The sequence below is a fragment of the Adiantum capillus-veneris genome, chromosome 5, assembly GCF_014529385.1.
Source record: "Adiantum capillus-veneris isolate H3 chromosome 5, ASM1452938v2, whole genome shotgun sequence".
NCBI classification, from domain to species: domain Eukaryota; kingdom Viridiplantae; phylum Streptophyta; class Polypodiopsida; order Polypodiales; family Pteridaceae; genus Adiantum; species Adiantum capillus-veneris.
In genome coordinates this window covers 40579524-40598179 of record NC_140935.1, presented here as the reverse complement: position 1 = coordinate 40598179, position 18656 = coordinate 40579524, and the positions used below count along the sequence as shown (strand labels likewise).

The window sequence follows — 18656 nt, the reverse complement described above, 5'->3', positions numbered from 1 at the left end:
AGTAATCTCACAAAAATGCTCACTTTAATTCTCTTAATTCCGCTATTCTCAAAGTTCATAGGCTATTTCCATTACAACACTCATGCACATATAGGAGAAGAAGGAAGGGATGGGTGAATTTCCATTAGGAGTAGCTGAGTAACCGTTATTGGGGGCATACTCGTTTCCTTATGTGAGTTGAAGGCCTCACAAAGAAAAGCTCTCATGTACATCGAGGGGACGAATGAGTTGCCATTGGGAGCAACCTAATGACTCTTCATTACATCTCATTAGAGTATGTAAACCTCCAGAAGGATGGGCAAGTTGCGAATAGGAGCAATTGAGTAACTCTTAATGACATTTTGTTGAAGTATATTCACATGTAGCAAACTTCCATCATCATAAATACAAAAGAGTACATCTCACATGATTTAATTGGGCAATGTAGACGATGTTACACGATCACTATCTCCCACAAGGTCTTTAACAAAAACCCTTGACTAACAGTTTGGTGTGCACTTAAATTTCAAATTGGACAGGCCGCAAGCAAAAGCTTGCAGCTTGGAATCCTTGCAATACTATCGTATGTTCAAACCACCACGCCCTCACATGCATTAAGATTGCTTACATGGACTGACACTCCTCTTTCTAAGTAATTATTGGGGAATCAATTTACTTTTAGCAGGCACCACTTTCGTCATATGGTCCTTTGAGTGCTCTTGCTATGCGCACATGAAGCGCGGTCGTTCACTTTTAGATCCCAAGAGCCATAAGGCCCCATTATTGTAATTGTTTGCCGATTTGAACGGAAGATTCCTTAGCGTTGCAAGGAAGTCGGTTGTTTTGAATGCATGAGTTCCCTGTCGCGGCGGGAAGGTCTCCCAAAGGCTGCAATTGCTCTGCAAACAAGCCTACACAAGCTCTGGCAGGATTTGCAACTTATGTCAACTGGCTTGCAAATGATCGAGCTTCCATGTGCGCAAGAAGGAGTTTATTTGCTGCCGTTCTCAAAGTTGGGAGGATCTGAGGGGCTTGCCTTGATGTTGCAATTGTATTTGTGAGGCCCAAGTTTGTTGGTAGCGTGCTAGTCTATTTAAGACTAGACTATGTGTTATTCAGTAGCGTTATTATTTTAAAATTTTCACTCCCATTTCTAATTTCCCTTCTAGTCTCTCTGCGGTTAAGGGGAAGGAGAGAGCAGAATGAATTGTCGAGTTGAATAACGATTGGGAGCTCCCTTGCCTGCTTCCCATTCCTTCATCGTCGTCCTCCTCTGCCCCTACCTTCCTTCTCCTTGCGAGCAGGCTCACCAGGTTCGCTCCCTAGTGCATCAGATCTTGCTCCTGCCGCGTTCTTCTTGTTTTAGGTTAAGCGATAATAAGTCGTGGGTTTTTTGATCCCGTGTGCATTTTGTTTTGATTTCTTCACTTTCCGCAATGTGATGGTATGGCTTCTGGAACACACACACACACACACACACACACACACACGTTCCACAAGCTCAGTTACCAAAGCCACAATATCAGTAATTGACCATTTGATATTCATGAAACGATTTATACTCTGTATACTAAATTTATGTGTGGTGGATGGATGTATGCTAAGGCACACCTGCAACATGTTACTTGTTAACAAGTAGGACATTGGGAAACACCTAATGCATATGTGTATGCTGATCTATGCCATGTAGATTGTATCTGATCCATGTGGAATGCAAGGTAGACACAAGCATTGTACATCACCAATTTGCCTTTGCACAGGGTGCACATCTCATTTGTAATTAGACTTCAGTTCATGGTGTAGAGCTGCTTGGTTTATGAAGGCTGCATCTACAAATGATATTTTGAGGCTTGAGAGAGGGGTGGTTTTTGGCGCCAAGCCACAGCAGGTAATGTCTCATCCAGTGAAGCATTTTTTTTGGAGCCGGTTATGTGATGTGTACTGTGCAGCTCTAATGTCTTTTTGCTTGGCCCTTCCCCTGCTGTTCCTCCCATTCCCCTTCCTGTTCCTGAAGCTTTTTGTAAATCTTACACAGTTGGATTCATTAGTTATTAGCAAGCTGCACATGCCAAGTACTTTTGAGTCTCTGATCGAATATCCATATGGAGAATCTGGCTATGTGATTTTTCAAAATGGTTGTGTCTAACAAATTTGTTGTTCTTAGAGACCAGCATAGAAAATCTGTGCGACCTTTTTCCTGGAGGCCTAGCGGCAAGTTTTGTGTGTTGCTAATCATGTTACAAGCAGGGAAAATACATCCCATATCTATCTAACTTTTTATGTATGTGTGGGAAATGCTTTTGCTGAGGGTCCAAAAGTGTACAAATCCAAAAGTGTAAAATTCGAATGGACTCTAAAGTTATAAGAGTGAGTCTCCTTCTTAGAAATGTTGTTTGACGTGATTGAAGAACTAGGCGATTACATTTGATGCATAAATGCAACTTTTGGCCATAAATATCGGTTGCACAACATGGGTCAGTATGAGTATTACAAATAGATTCTTTAGTATGGACTCTGGAGAATGAACATACAAGTAACGCTACAAGTGTGTGTATGCTGAGTAGACACTCTGTTTTAGATCAAACTTTAAAACATGAGAGAGAGATTAATGACAAAGAAGGAATATGCTGCTCGCAGTGAATGACCACAGAGAAGCACTTCAATAGAGAGAGCGTATTTTCTTCCCTATCACCTTGGGGCTTCAAACTCACGAAAGAACTTAATATCAAAAATCATATTACATCCAGAGAGAGGAGACACAACAAACTTACGATGAAAACTGACATTTTGAATTGCGCTTGTACTTAAGGACTGCGACTTGTACTTTTAAGAAATTCATGCGTGATGGAAGAGCGCATTCTAGAAGCAAATCTAGAAACCACTATGGGATCTGCTAGAATAGCTTTTCACAAGAGAATCACTAATCACATCATGCATATTGCCCAGATCAAACAAGATCACAATGCGCTGACCATTCACATGACCATAACACTTCACGAGAGACTCATCTAAATGATCATTAGAAACTTGGGGAACATTAGTCTTCTCATTTATGACACTAACACAAGATGTGGGTTATGCGGGTTTTTTCTTAGGACAACTTTTTTTCATGTGACCTTTAGTGTGATACTTCAAACATCGTCCTTCCTTTCCATACTCGGTTCTTTCTTCAAGACTTAACCTGTCACAAAGTGATGACATGGCATGACCATCTGGACTGACTTCGGACAGTAGGAGGTCCAACCCCTAGAAAAAGAAGCAGATGAAGTTTTACCAATTTGCAAAATTTTTTGAGAGGCCTATTTTAAAGACTTTGAAGCCTATAAGTTGTAATAGCTTATGGTACCTTTTTGAAGGGGCCCAAAGGGACATAAAAGATAAAGATGTGGGGCAGAGCTGTACGGATGGCCCGCGTTTTACGTTGACTACTGACGTGGCAGCGTATGGAATTCCGTGGATTGCGATGGCAGTTTAGAGCGCCAGCTTTTGGACCAAGAAGCTTTTAGAACTTGAAGCTTTTAATGTACTGCTTTTGAGAAGGCCATGGGTCTATAAGTATGTAATCAGGGTCTCTCTTTTACCAAATGTACCTGGGAGCAGTGAGCAGAGAGGACCCTTGGACTTTGTACTTCGCTCAAGATATAATATAAAAATAAAATACTGAAAGGGGCGCCAGACTTTAGGGCCCATACCTCTGGGCACGGAACTACGCCGGGCCGTGTGTCGTCTCTAATTAAATTGTGATAAGATTTCTTCAAGTATTTTCTCGTGTCGTGTCAGATTCCCAACTTGGGATGTCCAAGTCCGTAACAGTTGTATCATAGCTCAATCGATTTTGCTTTCAAGGAGAATCTGATTCTTTCTATCGCGACACACATGGATTCAACGACGAATCCCGCAAGGATTAGAACAACCCACCTGACAACTCAAGATTGGGTGAGAACACGGGAAATTCAAATGGACGACGACCACCTTCTGTTGATTCAGAAGAAGAATACGGGCCCCCTCGGCCCACGGAGTATGAACGAAGAGAGATGCAACGTCAACAGCAGGTTGATGCCCGTGCTCGGCTGATGATTCAGTATTCTAAAGATCCTCAATATGCAAAATATTTGACCAGGCACCGGATTGACGAGATGCATTCACGATGGCGTACAACCTTCCACTCACCTCTAAAGTTGGCTTTGAAGAAAATACTTGTTCCGTGGGTTTACAATGAAGATGAACTTGACAACGTAGTCAAAAGACGAGTCAATCGACTCTTGAAGACCAAGAAGCATTCAAAGAAACACAATCGATCAGCAGACTACCTTGGCTACTTGGGCTGCCAGTCGTCTTCTCCAAATGCACGAAAGACAAAGAAGCGGTCCAATTCATCCTCATCCTCTTCCTCTTCCGACTGTTTGGATAGCCCTTCATCCTCTGATTCGAGTGATGAGGACAGAAAGAGCAGAAATTGAAGAAAGACTCAAAGGCAGGGCAAGAACAAGAAGAAGGCAAAGAAGAGTAAATCCCATTGAAGATCTTGGAAATCTTTTGACATTTCTGAGGAGGACTCATCTTCTTTTGAGAGTTTGGACTCTGATGATTAGATCGTTTTATTCTAAGAAAAAGCACTTTTATAGAGCTAATCAATATGATTTTCTCGAGAATAAGAGCAAGAAGACCAAAGATTTCAAGGAGGGTGGACAAGCACTAAAGTTTGATACTTTCTCAGGCTTTTGAGATACCCACAAGGCCCTCGCCTTCATTCAACAGTTTGACATAGCTTTTTTGGGGTTTTGTCAGAATTACCCGGAACGCGAACGACGACGGGCCTCCTTGGAGAATGGGGGAGTGGCAAGGGGTCCGGAATGGGAACGGCACGAAACATGAGGCATAAAAAACACCCAAATAATGCAATTTTTAGGGTTATGTGTTTGAATACAAGTAGGACTCTAATACTGACAAAAAACACGATTTGAAGACCATTTGACCTTACTATGACTTGATTGTGATGTGCGGCGGCGCGGTCATAGTACATGCACATTTGACACAATGCCCATACACAATAACACATGCAAGTACAAGTTAGAGCTCTCAAATATTTGCAAGAGTAGAAGTTAAGAGGCTTATAAGACCTGTTGAGCCACAACATTGAGCAAAATTTAAGTTTCGCGTAATTTTGGCTAACAAGGCCCGCCAAGGTGCTACAAAAAAACAGAAGGTGATATATACCATAAAGAGACTACAAAGGGGGCAAGCAACGATACCAAAAAACCAAAGGTGATAAATACTATAAAGAGGCTACAAAGGGGGCAATCCGCAGTACAAAAAGTTATAGATAATGGAAGTCCTGAAGTCTCAAGAGTCAAGACTCAAGAGCCACTAGCTTGAGAAGCCTCTTAATTAATAGTAGTCGGCTGTATGTCATGCACATCTTCCCATGCCTCATCATCGAGCTCTAGGCCCGAACACTTGCCTGAGAAGCCTCTTGCTCCATCTCCCACTGTGTAAAAGGATCTGTCTGTTTAGTCGTACACTTGCAAAGCATTTTCAAATTTGCGCTATCAAAGACACGATCTTTTGCCTTCTCTACCCCAAGCCGATTCCTCTTCGTGGAAGCAATGTGGCTAAAGGTACACCACAATTGCTCCAAGCCTTAGGTACTAATTGACTGGCTGAGAATACGGACCGTCGATCTCTGAAGCTCATGGCCATCAATCATAGTCCTCCCACCATAGCACTGAACCTATTTTCTTGTGATTAATCTGAGCATCTGGACTGCCAAACAACGTTCGTATCTCTGTACTGTCCCAACTGATCCCTGACAATGTGTTGCCCATCTCTGTCTAGAACCATCTTGTTCAAGGTCTCTTTAAATTGATTCATGACTTCTCTGTCTGTCTCTTGCCTGCCTTGCACCTTGGAACTCTGGATCCACCATGTAGCCTCGTGTAAAGGGGAGGCATATGAATTCCACCTCGAGTTGCAAAGCACATGGATCTTTGCATATCGCTCCACATCCGGCTCAAGCTGTGCAAGGTGCTTGATCATGCGGTCCATTGCCTCATAAACCTTGCGTCCATGCCATCTACAACCCGAAGCAAATGAATCACCAGTTTGACCTGTGCGTCTAGTGAAACCGGCCCGTAGGGCGGTAGACTTTGTCTTTCACCCGAATCTTTACTTGAACTTTATGACACAAAGGAACTTCACAAAGAAACTTGTGACAGGAATTCAACACTTCAAACCAACCACGGCTTGGCAGCTAGAGTGCTTCCAAGCAGACAGTGACACCGCGTTGGTCCCATAGGTCGGCGCCCCTTTCGGTATTTCTTTATTCTTATTACACTTGAGAAAAAACCTGTAAAACTAGCTGTCCTACTTTTATCGGACTGAAATTCCCCTACTCTAACCCGATTTTGGTAGCATAACCACAGTAGAAGTCTCTATGGACAAAATCCCAAGTAGAAAGTGACTTTCCACGCACTTTACCAAACTTGGCGAGAAATTACAGCACGCTGAAATCTCTGTTTTTGGCCTACAATTTGCACCAAAACACTTGTTCGGTGATCTCCTAGCTTCCCCGAAGCTTCTGGGACCTGTAGGCATCAAAACTTGTCAAAACCGTAAACCTGCAAAAAATTACAGCAAGCTGTAATTCTCTGTTTTGCGCTCTGATTCTCGTGCCGACCACTCCTGTGTGTAGCCCTCGAGCTCCCACACGTGTAGGGTCACTTGCCCTCTGAATTAAACGAGATTCCTCGCGGGAAATCTCTCAAAATTGTCCTGTACAAGCACCCAAGGCTTTCACGAGGCTCCCCTGGCATTACCTTGCAGTTTGTGCGAAACCCTAAACCTGCAATAAAACACAGCAGGCTGTAATTCTTTGTTTCACATCATTTTGGGCGGAGCAAACACGTCTACGCATGTGTCAAGAGCTCCCGCACGCAATGGGACAGTTCCCTTGTGCATCGGACGAGTTTTCACGCGAGAAAACTCGTCGTTTTCGCATTCCTTTGCGATGGAACTGTGCATACTTGAAGTGGATTAGCAACTAGCTAATTGGGTTTCTATACAGAAGGCTCTTGCCTTGGCAAACGCGCATAAAACCTCGAGAAGTGCACACGGTCACATGAGAAGCCCAACTAGAGGGGCATTACCATATGTGCAAAGGGGGGAGAGAGATGCGCGAGAGCAAATCCTCGCAGTACATAGAGCAAGGGAGAAGGCAAGCTTTCCATTAAAGCTGTGATCACCTGCACCCACTACTCTCACACACATTGTGTAGCACAATGAATAAAAATCAGTCCCTCATTTTTGGGCGCCCCCTCTTGGGATGATGTAAGGTGCAACGGAAGTGAATGTTGAACTTTGCTCAAGATGAGTGCTCCAAGGGTTCCTTTTGCTTACGGAAGGGAGAGCGTTCCGTTCCTTTAGTGAGAGAGTGCAAATGATCACAACAAAGTGGTAAACACTGTGAATGAAGGTGCTGAGATTGAGAGATAGAGAGAGAAGAACACGGCACCAGAATGTTGTCAAACCCTCCTCCAAGGTCTCCTTTCTCGATTGCGAGAGAAGTCTATGCTATTGATTGCACAAATCTCGTACAATGGTCTATTGCCGACGATGTCGACGACTACGAGACGGGCTGAAATCTAAAAACTAAGGGCTGAAATCTGCAAATCTTGTATTTGCTGAATTCTGACTCTATGTCGGTGTTGACGGCGATGACGACGATGCGATGAAAACGCATATGCTGAAATCTGCGAATAGCGGGCTGAATTTGCAAACGCTGGCTGATCAGACCGTGCGGCGAGGATCTGCTGCGGGAAGGTGAGATCTGCGAGGTTTGGGGGTTGTTCTTCGGTGTCTGTAGGCTGAAAATTGAAAAAGCTGAAGCTATGATGCTCCTGTTGCCGGGAATTTGCAAAATGCTAGGCTGACTTGCTGATCCAAAAACGCTAGGCTGATGTGCTGTCTTGCTGCAAAAACGCTAGGGAATCTATTGTGATCTACTATCGCCGGGTTGATTTGCAACTGCAAAACGCTAGGGCTGATCTGCAAATGCTGAAAACGTTGGGCTTTTCTTGATGGTTGAAAACGCTAGGCTGCCTGCCAAGGAGTGTGTGCACTGTCGAACACTTGGTTCTTGCTGCCTCTTCTGCCAGAAATTGCGAGGGCTAGCTTTTCTTATATTTTGTCTTAGCCAAATTGCCCTACCCAGTTTCCCAACAAAGTCACTTAATAATAATAAGTGAAAAATGGCTAAAGTAGGGAAAATAAGTTTGTGCACTGTAAATATGCTCCTGATGGGTTCTGATGGTAATTTGATGATCATGTTGTGTGCAACCAGAGGATATGCATCTACTCTAAGTGCCTGGACATGCACGGTCTGCGAACAAACTCACAAAAGTGCCAGAACACTTCCTAAGCTAAGCTGACTGAATCTTTGTCATGAAGTAGCTTGTCCACGTACACATAGGGTTAGATGTGCACGTGACATCCCCTCCTTTTTAAAGTGAGGTGCTGGTACCGAACTATATGGCGTCAAGGGAGATCGCCAACAGCGTCTAAAATCTTGGGAAGGACCCTTTGCCGGATCACTCTGATGCGTGGGTCGTGCGATCTTGAACTTCATAAAGGTCTGCAACGCTTGCTTCTTTGGGCCGCGCCGAAAGCGAGACAAAGTTATCTATGGCTCCTTCAATGCTTCAACTTCGTCTATAGTCATGTGTCTACCTTCTTCAAGAATCCGAGGATGAAAATTCCTGAAACCACTTCCAACACAAAAACATGAACGTACCCATTCCATGTAAAGTGATTGGAAAAATTCTAGTCTTCTTTGAAGACTGTGCATGCAATGTAGATGAACATATAGACGGAGTGCCAAACCGTTCATCAAACACACGCAAACAATGGAATCGAAACTTGTCTTTTTGATCGAAATCTATCAAATCACAATGGAAATGCCGATGCTTGATGCTCAATCCTTCTTGTGCTCTTTCGGATACTCTGTCATGCCAAGGAAGAGACATGGAATGTGAATTCCTTGGGTGCAAACATTTCATCTTTTCATGAGTAATCCGCATACATCCGTGCTCATTCATGAGTGAATCGTGTTCATCGTACCATATGGCATGCCTATGAAAAGGGATCACATAAGAACGGTGACTAAAATACAGGAAACCATCACGAATGAAACACTCGAACAATGTGTGCTGACTAATCATGCGCACACATAATACTTCTTGTGGGGGTTCTTGGGACCTCAACTCGAGAGCCAAGATCGGTTCTTCGTGATTGATCGAATCTGCAATGAGGTTAGGTTCACCAGACAAAGTATCAACTAAACCATTATCCTTGTGAACAATCACATCTTTATCCTACAAATCATGTATGTCGTGCTTTGGAGAAGACAAGACTGAGAGAGTCTCCTTCTCTTGATTCTTTTCAATCGTCGCCTGCACATTAGAAATGAGAGATGAAGAATGAACAACTTGCTCCTCACGAATGACAATGGAAGTCACTTTTAGCATTGAAAGTAAAGTACTAGCTGCCCAATCAATGAGAGGGTTATGCTCACAAAACCATCGAATACCTAAAAGCATATCACATCCTGAAGGAGGAGAGACTACAAATCTTCTGAGGAAGGATGCTTGTTGAACAGTGAACAAAACATCAAGGCACTCTTGCGTGATGAGAGAGTCCATACCAAGAGCGAAGCCCGACACCTCGAAAGGAGATGTCTTGCTAACCTCCAAGCGGGCTCTTTCGACAAGAGAGTCACTAATCACATCATGCATACTGCTTGGGTCAAACAATATGACAAAAGGCTGACCCTTCACATGACCATAACACTTAATGAGAGACTCGTGAAATGGAGGATCATGAGAAACTTGGGTCACACTCGTGTTCTCATTTATTGCATTGACAAAGGATGTGGGTTCTTTAAATTCATTGGAGTCAAGGTTAGGACATGTTCTTTTTATGTGACCCTTGATGTGACAATGATAACATTGACCTTCTTTAGAATAAATGTTTTGTTCTTCTGACGTGATGTATCCTCCTAAAATTCCTTGTGCTGCTTTTTCATATGGGGTGAGCTTAGGTTTAGCAATTGTGTTAGCTTTACCCTTAGATTCATTTTGTGAGTTCTTTGCTGAGAGACTAGAGGAAGATTGGTTAGAAGAGTTACCGTTCTTACCGTTCTGAGGGTTCTGAGAAGTTTGAGAGGTACTTTGCAAAGTCTTGTTCTCCTTAGGCTTTCCCTTATTGTGCTTCATTTCTTGTGCGAGAGCAATCGCTACCGCCTTGTTGAGATCTACGGGATCGAGGACTTCGACATCAAACCTGATATAGTCGTCCAACCCGAAAATGAAAGCCTCCTTGTCCTCATCATCCGATTTGCGTAATTGGGTGCTGAGCTGGAAAACACGATTAGAGAAAGACATGATTGGCATACCATTCTGCTTGAGATTGCGCCAATCTTCTTTCAACAGCGCTAGGTACTGTGGTGGCATAAACCGTGCCTTGAGCTTGTCTTGGAAGTCGGTCCATTGAAGGAAAGGGGCGCGTCTCCGTCGGTTGCCTCTAGGTGCGCGACCAACTGTGCCTCTTGCCATGCGTGATACCAATTGATGGCATCACTGGCAAGGTACATGGTTGCCATCAAAACCTTGCTATTCCCTGTCTTCTTAGTTGTCGCAAAATAAGCATTAAATTGATGCAACCAAGAATGCATAACACTAGCATCCATCTTCCCATCATACTTATTGAGCGTGATCTTCTTTGTGACGGGGTTGTTGGAGTTCGAGTCTCTGCTACTTGATGAACCACCAACATCTTTGGCCGGCTCGCGTTTCGAGGTGAGTACCTGTAGGACCAACTCTTGCATGCATTGGTCTCTCTGCGCCTCACGCTCTAACTCCAAGGCCGCTCGTCTGTCTTCGGCCGCTACTCGTTGGGCTTCGCGTGCTTGCTCACGCTCAAGCTCAATAGCTGCCCTTCTTTCTTTGGCCGTCAAGTACGCTTGCTCGCGCTCACGCTTCAAGGCTGCCCTTCTCTCTTCGGCCGCCATGTGCGCTTGCTCGCGCTCATGCTCACGCTCCAAGGCTGCCCTTTTTTCGTCGACCGCCGTCGCGCTCCAAGTCGGTCTTTCTTTCTGCTTTTCTTTCTTCGCGTTCGCGATCCAATGCTGCTTTTCTTCCTTCGCGCTCGCGTTCCATGATTGCTTTTCTTTCTTCGTGCTCGCGCTCCAAGGCAGCGCGCTGCGCTTCTTGTTGTAACATCATGTCCATCATTGTCTTGACCAAAGCCTCCATAGGATTTGGTGCAATCCTTGGCGTAGATGGAGAGGGGGGAGGGTCGGAAAAACCTCTTGGTGGGGAAAATTCTTCTTCGCCACTTCCATGCTTATCACCTCCATGCGAAGTATCCATTCTGCTTAGGGTGATGACCATACACTGAAGTCTTGGGTTCTTAAGTTCACGAGGAACTTGGGTTCTTGAGGGTCTTGAGGGTCTTGAGTTCTTGAGGTTCTTTAGCTTGCAATCTGTGTTAGAGAAGGATCTTCTCTTACTGAAACCGGCCCGTAGGGCGGTAGGTGTTGGCTTTCACCCGAAATTCTTTACTTTAGACACACACACAGAGCACTTTGCAAAGAGAACCTGCGACGGGAATTAACACTTGAATACACACAGCTCGGAAGCTAGAATGCTCCGAGCAGACACCGACAACCTGTAGGCCCCAAAATTGGCGCCCCTTTCGGTATTTCTTTATTCTTAAGGAGGGTAAATTACAAGGTAAGGTCCTGGGAATCCTTCACGTGTATCCACCTAGATACCATTTGATTTGGCCAAATTTCGGCAGCATAACAGCCCCAAAACTTGCGCGAAACCAATTCCCCTGCTAGAACTCACTTGCACTGGCGTATACCCTCTGATTCCTGCCCAAATACATTAAATTCAGCATGCTGTATTTACTGGTTTTTGCCCTGTTTTCATCCCCAAACAGTCCCCTAACTGTCCTCTGGCAGTGGGGCACGATTCCCAAAGGTTTTTGCGTCCGTATGGCTGAAAAACAGTAAAATTACAGCGCATACACAGCGCTGATTTTGCACCTGTATGGTGAGGTGATGACCCTCACCAGTGCCTGCTTTGGAGTAGCAACTAGCTACCCTTGTTCCTGCTCAAGGAGGCTCTTGCCTCAGCGCAAAAGCATGAACCCACATAGCTGTACATCAGTCAAATGAGGAGCCCTCTTGTGGGGCATCACATAACTGCACGTAGAGGAGAGAGAGAGCAGTGTGTAGTGTGCAGGGCATCACTCCTAGCACCACACTGTATATGAGAGGGAAAGGAAGCACTCCATAGCTCTTAACCTGTGACAAATTGCATAATGAGGCCTCTCCCAGCTTAAAAATCAGCGCCCATTTTTTTGTAGGAGGAAAGTTCACGAAAATGTGACACTTGGTGCATTTACAAGCATTTTCCCGTTTCGGGTTCGCTGCTTAAAAATATCCCAAACGACGCGTCAGTTGACTTCGTGAGAGAGTTATAAAATGTTCCCCCGGTCATACCGGAGGTAATGACGCGAACACATTTCACGGCCCAAAATAGCGGTTCCCTAAATTTTAGGAGATGCTTCCGTTGGGCTCCCACTGGTCATCTGACCATCTATCCTCATTGGGACCGCATCCAAAAGTGCAATGTGGCCCAACTGTCGGATACTTTTTGTTGGTAGTCCCACCTTGACTTTACGCCTTAATTGAGTTCACTTCCTAGTATCCACCAACTTGCTAAGTGCGACGGGGGGACCTATATGATCTTGCTCTAAGCCTAGACATCCTCTTACCATACGAATTCGAGTGCCGACCACTTCCCGTCTGCGGGTGAAACTACCATTCACATTGGCCATACAATGTCCGACCGTTTGCTACTTCAAAAAGAGGGTCTCAAAACAAATAAAATAAACCCCATTGGAAAGAAACCAACAACCAAGGTTAGCAGTTGCCACATCCTTGTGACATGGTTAATAACTGCCACGTCCTCGTGACACTTACCCGAGCTCTTCTCTTTCCTGCGGGCGCACCCCATGGTGGCCTTGCACTCACACTTGCACTCACACCAAGGTTGCTTTTTCCCACCTCACGTTGATTGGCTGGCCGCTAAGTGCACGGTCCGCTCTCAATGAGTGAAAAGAGAAACAAGGGGAGGTTGGACAAGCTCTTCTTTCTTGGGTTTCCTGTCACTCTTGAAAAACACGATTAGGAATTGACACACCCAAGTGGACTTGGGTTACGTGCGACCGCAACAAGCAAAAAAATAATTCTTGTGGTTCTTTCCTTGAGTGATACAAAACACTGCCAAAGCTCTAATACCAATGTAAGGTGTAGCGGAAGTGAATGTTGAACTTTGCTCAAGATGAGTGCTCTGAACTGTGCTCAAGGGTTCCTTTTACTTACGGAAGGGAGAGCCTTCCGTTCCTTTAGTGTGAGAGTGCAAATGATCACAACAAAGTGGTAAACACTGTCAATGAAGGTGCTGAGACTGAGAGATAGAGAGAGAAGAATACGACATCAGAATGTTGTCAAACCCTCCTCCAAGGGCCCCTCTCTCGATGGCGAGAGAAGTCTATGCTATTGATTGCACAAATCTCGTACAATGGTCTAAATGCAATGGACTTGCCGACGATGTTGACGACGAGACGGGCTGAAATCTGAAAACGCTGAGGGCTGAAATTTGCAAATCTTGTATCTACTGAATTCTGACTCTATGTCGGTGACGACGGCGATGACAACTATGTGACGACGATGCGTTGAAAACACAAATGCTGAAATCTACGAATAGTAGGCTGAGTTTGCAAATGCTGACTGATCTGATTGTGCGGCGAGGATTTGCTGCGGGAAGGTGAGATGTGCGAGGTTTGGGGGCTGTTCTGCGGTGTCTATAGGCTGAAAACTGAAAACGTTGAAGCTATGATGCTCCTGTCATTGGGAATCTGCAGAACGCTAGGCTGATATGCTGTCTTGTTGCAAAAACGCTAGAGAATCTGCTGTGATTAGCTATGGCCGGGTTGATCTACAATTGCAAAACGCTAGGGCTGGTCTGCAAATGTTGAAAATGTTAGGCTTTTCTTGATGGCTGAAAACGCTAGGTTGCCTGCCAGGGAGTCTCACCGAGAAGGTGCACTTGGTTCCTGCTGCCTCTTCTGCCAGAAACTGCTAGCGCTAGCTTTTCTTATATATTGTCTTAGCCAAATTGCCCTACCCAGTTTCCAACAAAGTCACTTAATAATAATAAGTGAAAAATGGCTAAAATAGGGAAAATAGGTCTGTGCACTGTAAAAATGCTCCTTATGGGCTCTAATGGTAATCTGATGATCATGCTGTGTGCAACCAGAGGATATGCATCTACTCTAAGTGCCTGGACATGCACGGTCTGTGAACAGACTCACAAAAGTGCCAGAACACTTCCTAAGCTAAGTTGACTAAACCCTTGTCATGAAGTAGCTTGTCCACGTACACATAGGGTTAGATGTGCACGTGACAGATGAGCTTTCTAGAAGAGTGTGTGGCGTGCAACTTGCTCTCTTATTGCCATGTGTCCAGTTTGTTGCTTTTAGTTTAATTCCTAGTACCCACCAACTTATAAAGTCTTGTCGAGGGGCCTAAATGACTATAATTGAGCCTAGCCACTTCTTTACTAGTCGGATTTCAGTGCCGATCGGCCCAACCATCTCGTGGCTGCGTGGCCTTGAATCTTGCGGGTGAAACTCTCGACCAACGGGCGTTTCACATTGGCCACGCAATGTTCGGGTATTTGTGATTATAACAAGAGGATCCCAAAAAATTAAATTAAAATCAAGGGAAAAATATATATAGTGGCTGTCACAGTCTCGTGACATACCCCCCTCTTAAAATCGCAAACGTCCTTGATTGCATGCATCCTATACATGCCATAGATGATTTAGTGTGATTAGCACTCTTTTATCATCGCATGTATCCACAAGAAAGACGTGTACAAATGGCGTGTAAAAAGAAAGGCGCCTCACTTTAAGGGCTGATTTGTGTTATGTGCCTCACTTATAGGGCTGATATGTGACATGTGTAATCGCAAACAAGCAAAAATTTTTCGGTGGTTCTTTATGACTTTATGGCCCTTAAGACAGAGCGATGAAGATGGGAACGTGCCCTATGCGTGATGGACTAGTGCCTAATATGTCCGGGCTAGGGACACAAAGGGTCTTTGAGAAAATAAATGTGAGAGAGGTTCTTTAGGTTCTTTTCTTGAGGGACAATAGCGAACACTGCCAACAAGTTGTGATACCAATGTAATATGCAACGAAAGTGATTTATGGTGAATGCTCAAGATGAGTGCTCAATGCGTACTCAAGGTTCTTTTTATCGCATGAGAGGGTTTTTTTTAATTTCATGAATGAGATGTGCAATAGACCAGAGAGAGAAGAGAGAATGATACCGAGTGAGGGTTTTGTGAGTGATAAAGTTAGAAAGAAGACTAACACCGGATGGGGTCCCAAACCCCCCCCTTCCAAGGGCCCCCCTCTCTATCGCTAGAGAGGTATTTGCTTTAGATTGCACAAATGCAACAATAGTCCTAGATGCTGAGATGGTGATGGGATTTTGCTATTGATGCTTGGATCCGAGAACTTTGTGAGGCTATGGGTGGATGTGCTATGGCTGATGTCGAGGAGGGGCTGAAAACTGAAAACGCTGGTGTATATGAGGACTGAAATCTGCAATTTACTGATCTGCGTTAAAACACTGATATATTCTGATGCAGGTGGGGCTGAAAATGGAAACGCTGGTACTGGGACTGAGGGCTGAATACAAATGCTGGCTGATCTGCAAGGAGATGGCAACGAAGATGCTGATGGGCTGGTACCAGGCAAAAATGCCAAGGATTTGATGCTGTTACTGCTAGTAAGAATGCTAGAGGGTTGGGTACTGTGGGCTGGCTACGGACTTGCTTCAATGGGTGACCCCCAGGGTCACTTATATAGGGATTTATTGCACATAGGGATTTATTGCTGGGTGGACCAGATCTTTAGAAACTACCCAACGATGTTTTATATTGTGGCTATATGTCACGTATTAATAAGTTTGCAACTTATCGATAAGAGGTGCTGCAGTAACTTAACTACCTAGGCCTGGGTACTAGTGCTAGACTATTGGAAAACTCCCTAGTGCCTACACTGGCTGTGCTCATGTGCAATCAGAGGGTATGCAACTACTCTAAAGTGCTTGGACATGCACTTCCTGCGTATAGGCACACAAAGGTGCCAGAACACTTCCTAGGCTGTCCATAACCCTAGGAAGTGTGAGTAAGCTTGTCCACATGCACATCGGGTTAGATGTGCACGTGACAAAAGGGTACATTCAATTTGCAGCATGCTTTGAGGTCAATTTATTTTCTTGGCTTAGTTTTCTCAGCAATCGATTTAGTGTCATATGCATATACTACATCATGTATAGACTGTAGAATGGTTACTATGTCTATGGATGCAATCTCAGTCTACAGCTAGCTGTTCACCTTGGGTGCAATTTATTATCACTTTAAAAGCCCCTGTTTTGTGTTTACGCATAGGAAGCATTCCTAGTTATTCGGGCTTCACAGGTTTCACTTGAGGATAAAGTTTTGCATTGAGGTTACTTTTGTCAAGTGTTTTTCAGCCTTCCTCGTAAGCTGGATTTCTCTTGGTCATCTCCTGGGTAGAGTATTATATTGTTTTTAACCAGGCTGTGAAAAGTATACATCATGCAACACATTTTTAGAGACACAGTGCATGATTGGGTAACTGGAAGGGTTTGACTGTCTGCTCTTAATGCGGTTAGCATGCTTGACTTGAAGTCTCAAGTACTTACTGCACAATAAGACAATAGATAGTTTGTCTTTTGTTGGGCATCCAATCCGTCCAGTTTGAACACTGTTGAAATTGTGTTTGTCAATGTGAAGTGCTGAGTACCTAGTTTGCAGTACTTAAACCTTGAGAATAGAAGAGAAATTTTGTTCTATTTATTCAATGGTTCATTATTGAGCCTGCTCTTACCATCTGTCTCTGAACAATCTACAGTTTTATTTGATTGTTTAAAGTTTCGTACACGCCAGTCTGTCTTGTTTTCAGTCGGTAACTCCTTATGGTCTCTTTTTCATCTGGGTTTGTAGGTATTTTTAGCACCTGTTTTCTAACAAAGCGAAGTGTCATCTTCTTGCCAGGGCTTTAATTCCTTTGGATTGGAAGATGCCTAAAGATAAAAGAAGTGGACGATCCGCACCACTGAAGAGTAGAAGTTGCCCTTACAAGGGTTGTGGCAAGGGGCGTGAGGGGGATAATGCTGGTGACCAAGATAGGAAAGAAGACTGGGAAGATGCCCTATGTCCCATTTGTCTTGAATCCCCTCACAATGCTGTCCTCCTTATGTGCTCCTCTCATGCAGATGGTTGCCGGCCCTACATGTGCAATACAAGTCATATACATTCTAATTGTCTTGATCAGTATCAAAAAACCCAAGCTGGGCTGCAGAAGTCCCATGGTCCAAGGCAAGCATTTTCTTCAGAACATGCAGAGCATTCGGTTGCTGATTCCTTATATACTGCTGATGGCTTAAACATGCGGATTGTTGGTGCTTACCCTATCCCCTCTACCCGCAGAACTCCCAGAGTGTCTGCTACTGTCTCGTCTGAGCATGCACTAGGTGCTCGTGACATGGAAAATGCGATCATTGAAGCAATGAATTCAAGACTTGCTACTGCAGGTTCTGATGTTTTTACTCGAAGATCGAGAAGGAATACCCATCTACCTCTCCTCACCCGGAATGAAATAAGTGATGCTGGGATGCAGTTTTCGGATTTGGAGTCGAGTATGGAAATGGATAGTTTTGAAGGATTGTCTTCTGGGGAGGAGCATGGGACAGGTGCTTCTTTAAAGAGCAAGCACTTGATCTGCCCTCTGTGTAGAGGTCAAATATTTGGCTGGCGTGTTATCAATGCAGCTAGGAAGTATTTCAACGACAAACCAAGAAGCTGTTCGCATGAGTCATGCATGTTCTCAGGGACATACCAGGAGCTGCGGGTGCATGCTCGCTGTGAGCATCCTTTTACTCGGCCTTGTGATGTTGATCCTGTTCGTCAAAGGGATTGGTTACGAATGGAGCGGCAAAGAGAAATAGGAGATGTGTTGAGTACAATTGGGGGTGTTGCAAATGAGGACATGGTGAATGATGATGGGCGTTGGTGGTCATCCTTTTTCTTGCTGCATTCGACCATTCCTCTAGTGTATGACGGGCAATTACGAGATCATTATCAGCTTCTCTCTTCAAGAGCTGGAAGTGCGAGGTTGCGAGAGTTCGTTGGAAGTATTTCCCATGGGGCTGATGGACTTAACAATGCATCTGGTAGCAGGAATGTTGGAGCAGAGACGGCAAATTCAATTGAGGGGCAGGTGAGAAGGCAGCTCAGGCCACGGGGGATATGAGACAATGTGGTCTGTTTGAGGACATTTTTCCTTGGGTCTTCAAACTTTTTAAAGGTGAATCTGTTGTATTTTTTCGTTCAACTGTTAAGTGGCAAACTTGGTAGAGCTCATATCTAGCTGGATATCTAAAATGGTACAGTGGTCAAGCTTTGAAGGTATCTCATATTTTAAGGGGTGCTCTCTTTAGATTCTTCTAGTTT

General features: G+C 44.4%; 1 protein-coding gene across 3 annotated transcripts; it reads left to right on the top strand.

The window, feature by feature from the left end:
- The first annotated feature begins 1126 nt into the window (after positions 1-1126).
- LOC147457188 (uncharacterized) lies at positions 1127-18648 on the top strand. 3 transcript variants are annotated; one of them, XM_086512151.1, is made up of 3 exons: positions 1127-1292; positions 1783-1867; positions 17199-18648. In XM_086512151.1, exon 3 carries the CDS (start codon positions 17224-17226, stop codon positions 18454-18456), a length of 1233 nt encoding a protein of 410 aa, XP_086368277.1. In that variant the 5' UTR covers positions 1127-1292; positions 1783-1867; positions 17199-17223; the 3' UTR covers positions 18457-18648. The 3 variants fall into 3 exon arrangements, with proteins under 3 accessions (XP_086368277.1, XP_086368278.1, XP_086368276.1); XM_086512152.1 differs by having other exon boundaries at positions 1771-1867; XM_086512150.1 differs by lacking the exon at positions 1783-1867.
- Positions 18649-18656: the final 8 nt, after the last annotated feature.

Coding starts and splice junctions, on each gene's coding strand:
- LOC147457188 (XM_086512150.1), top strand. CDS start 17,224: ATGCCTAAAGATAAAAGAAGTGGACGATCCGCACCACTGAAGAGTAGA.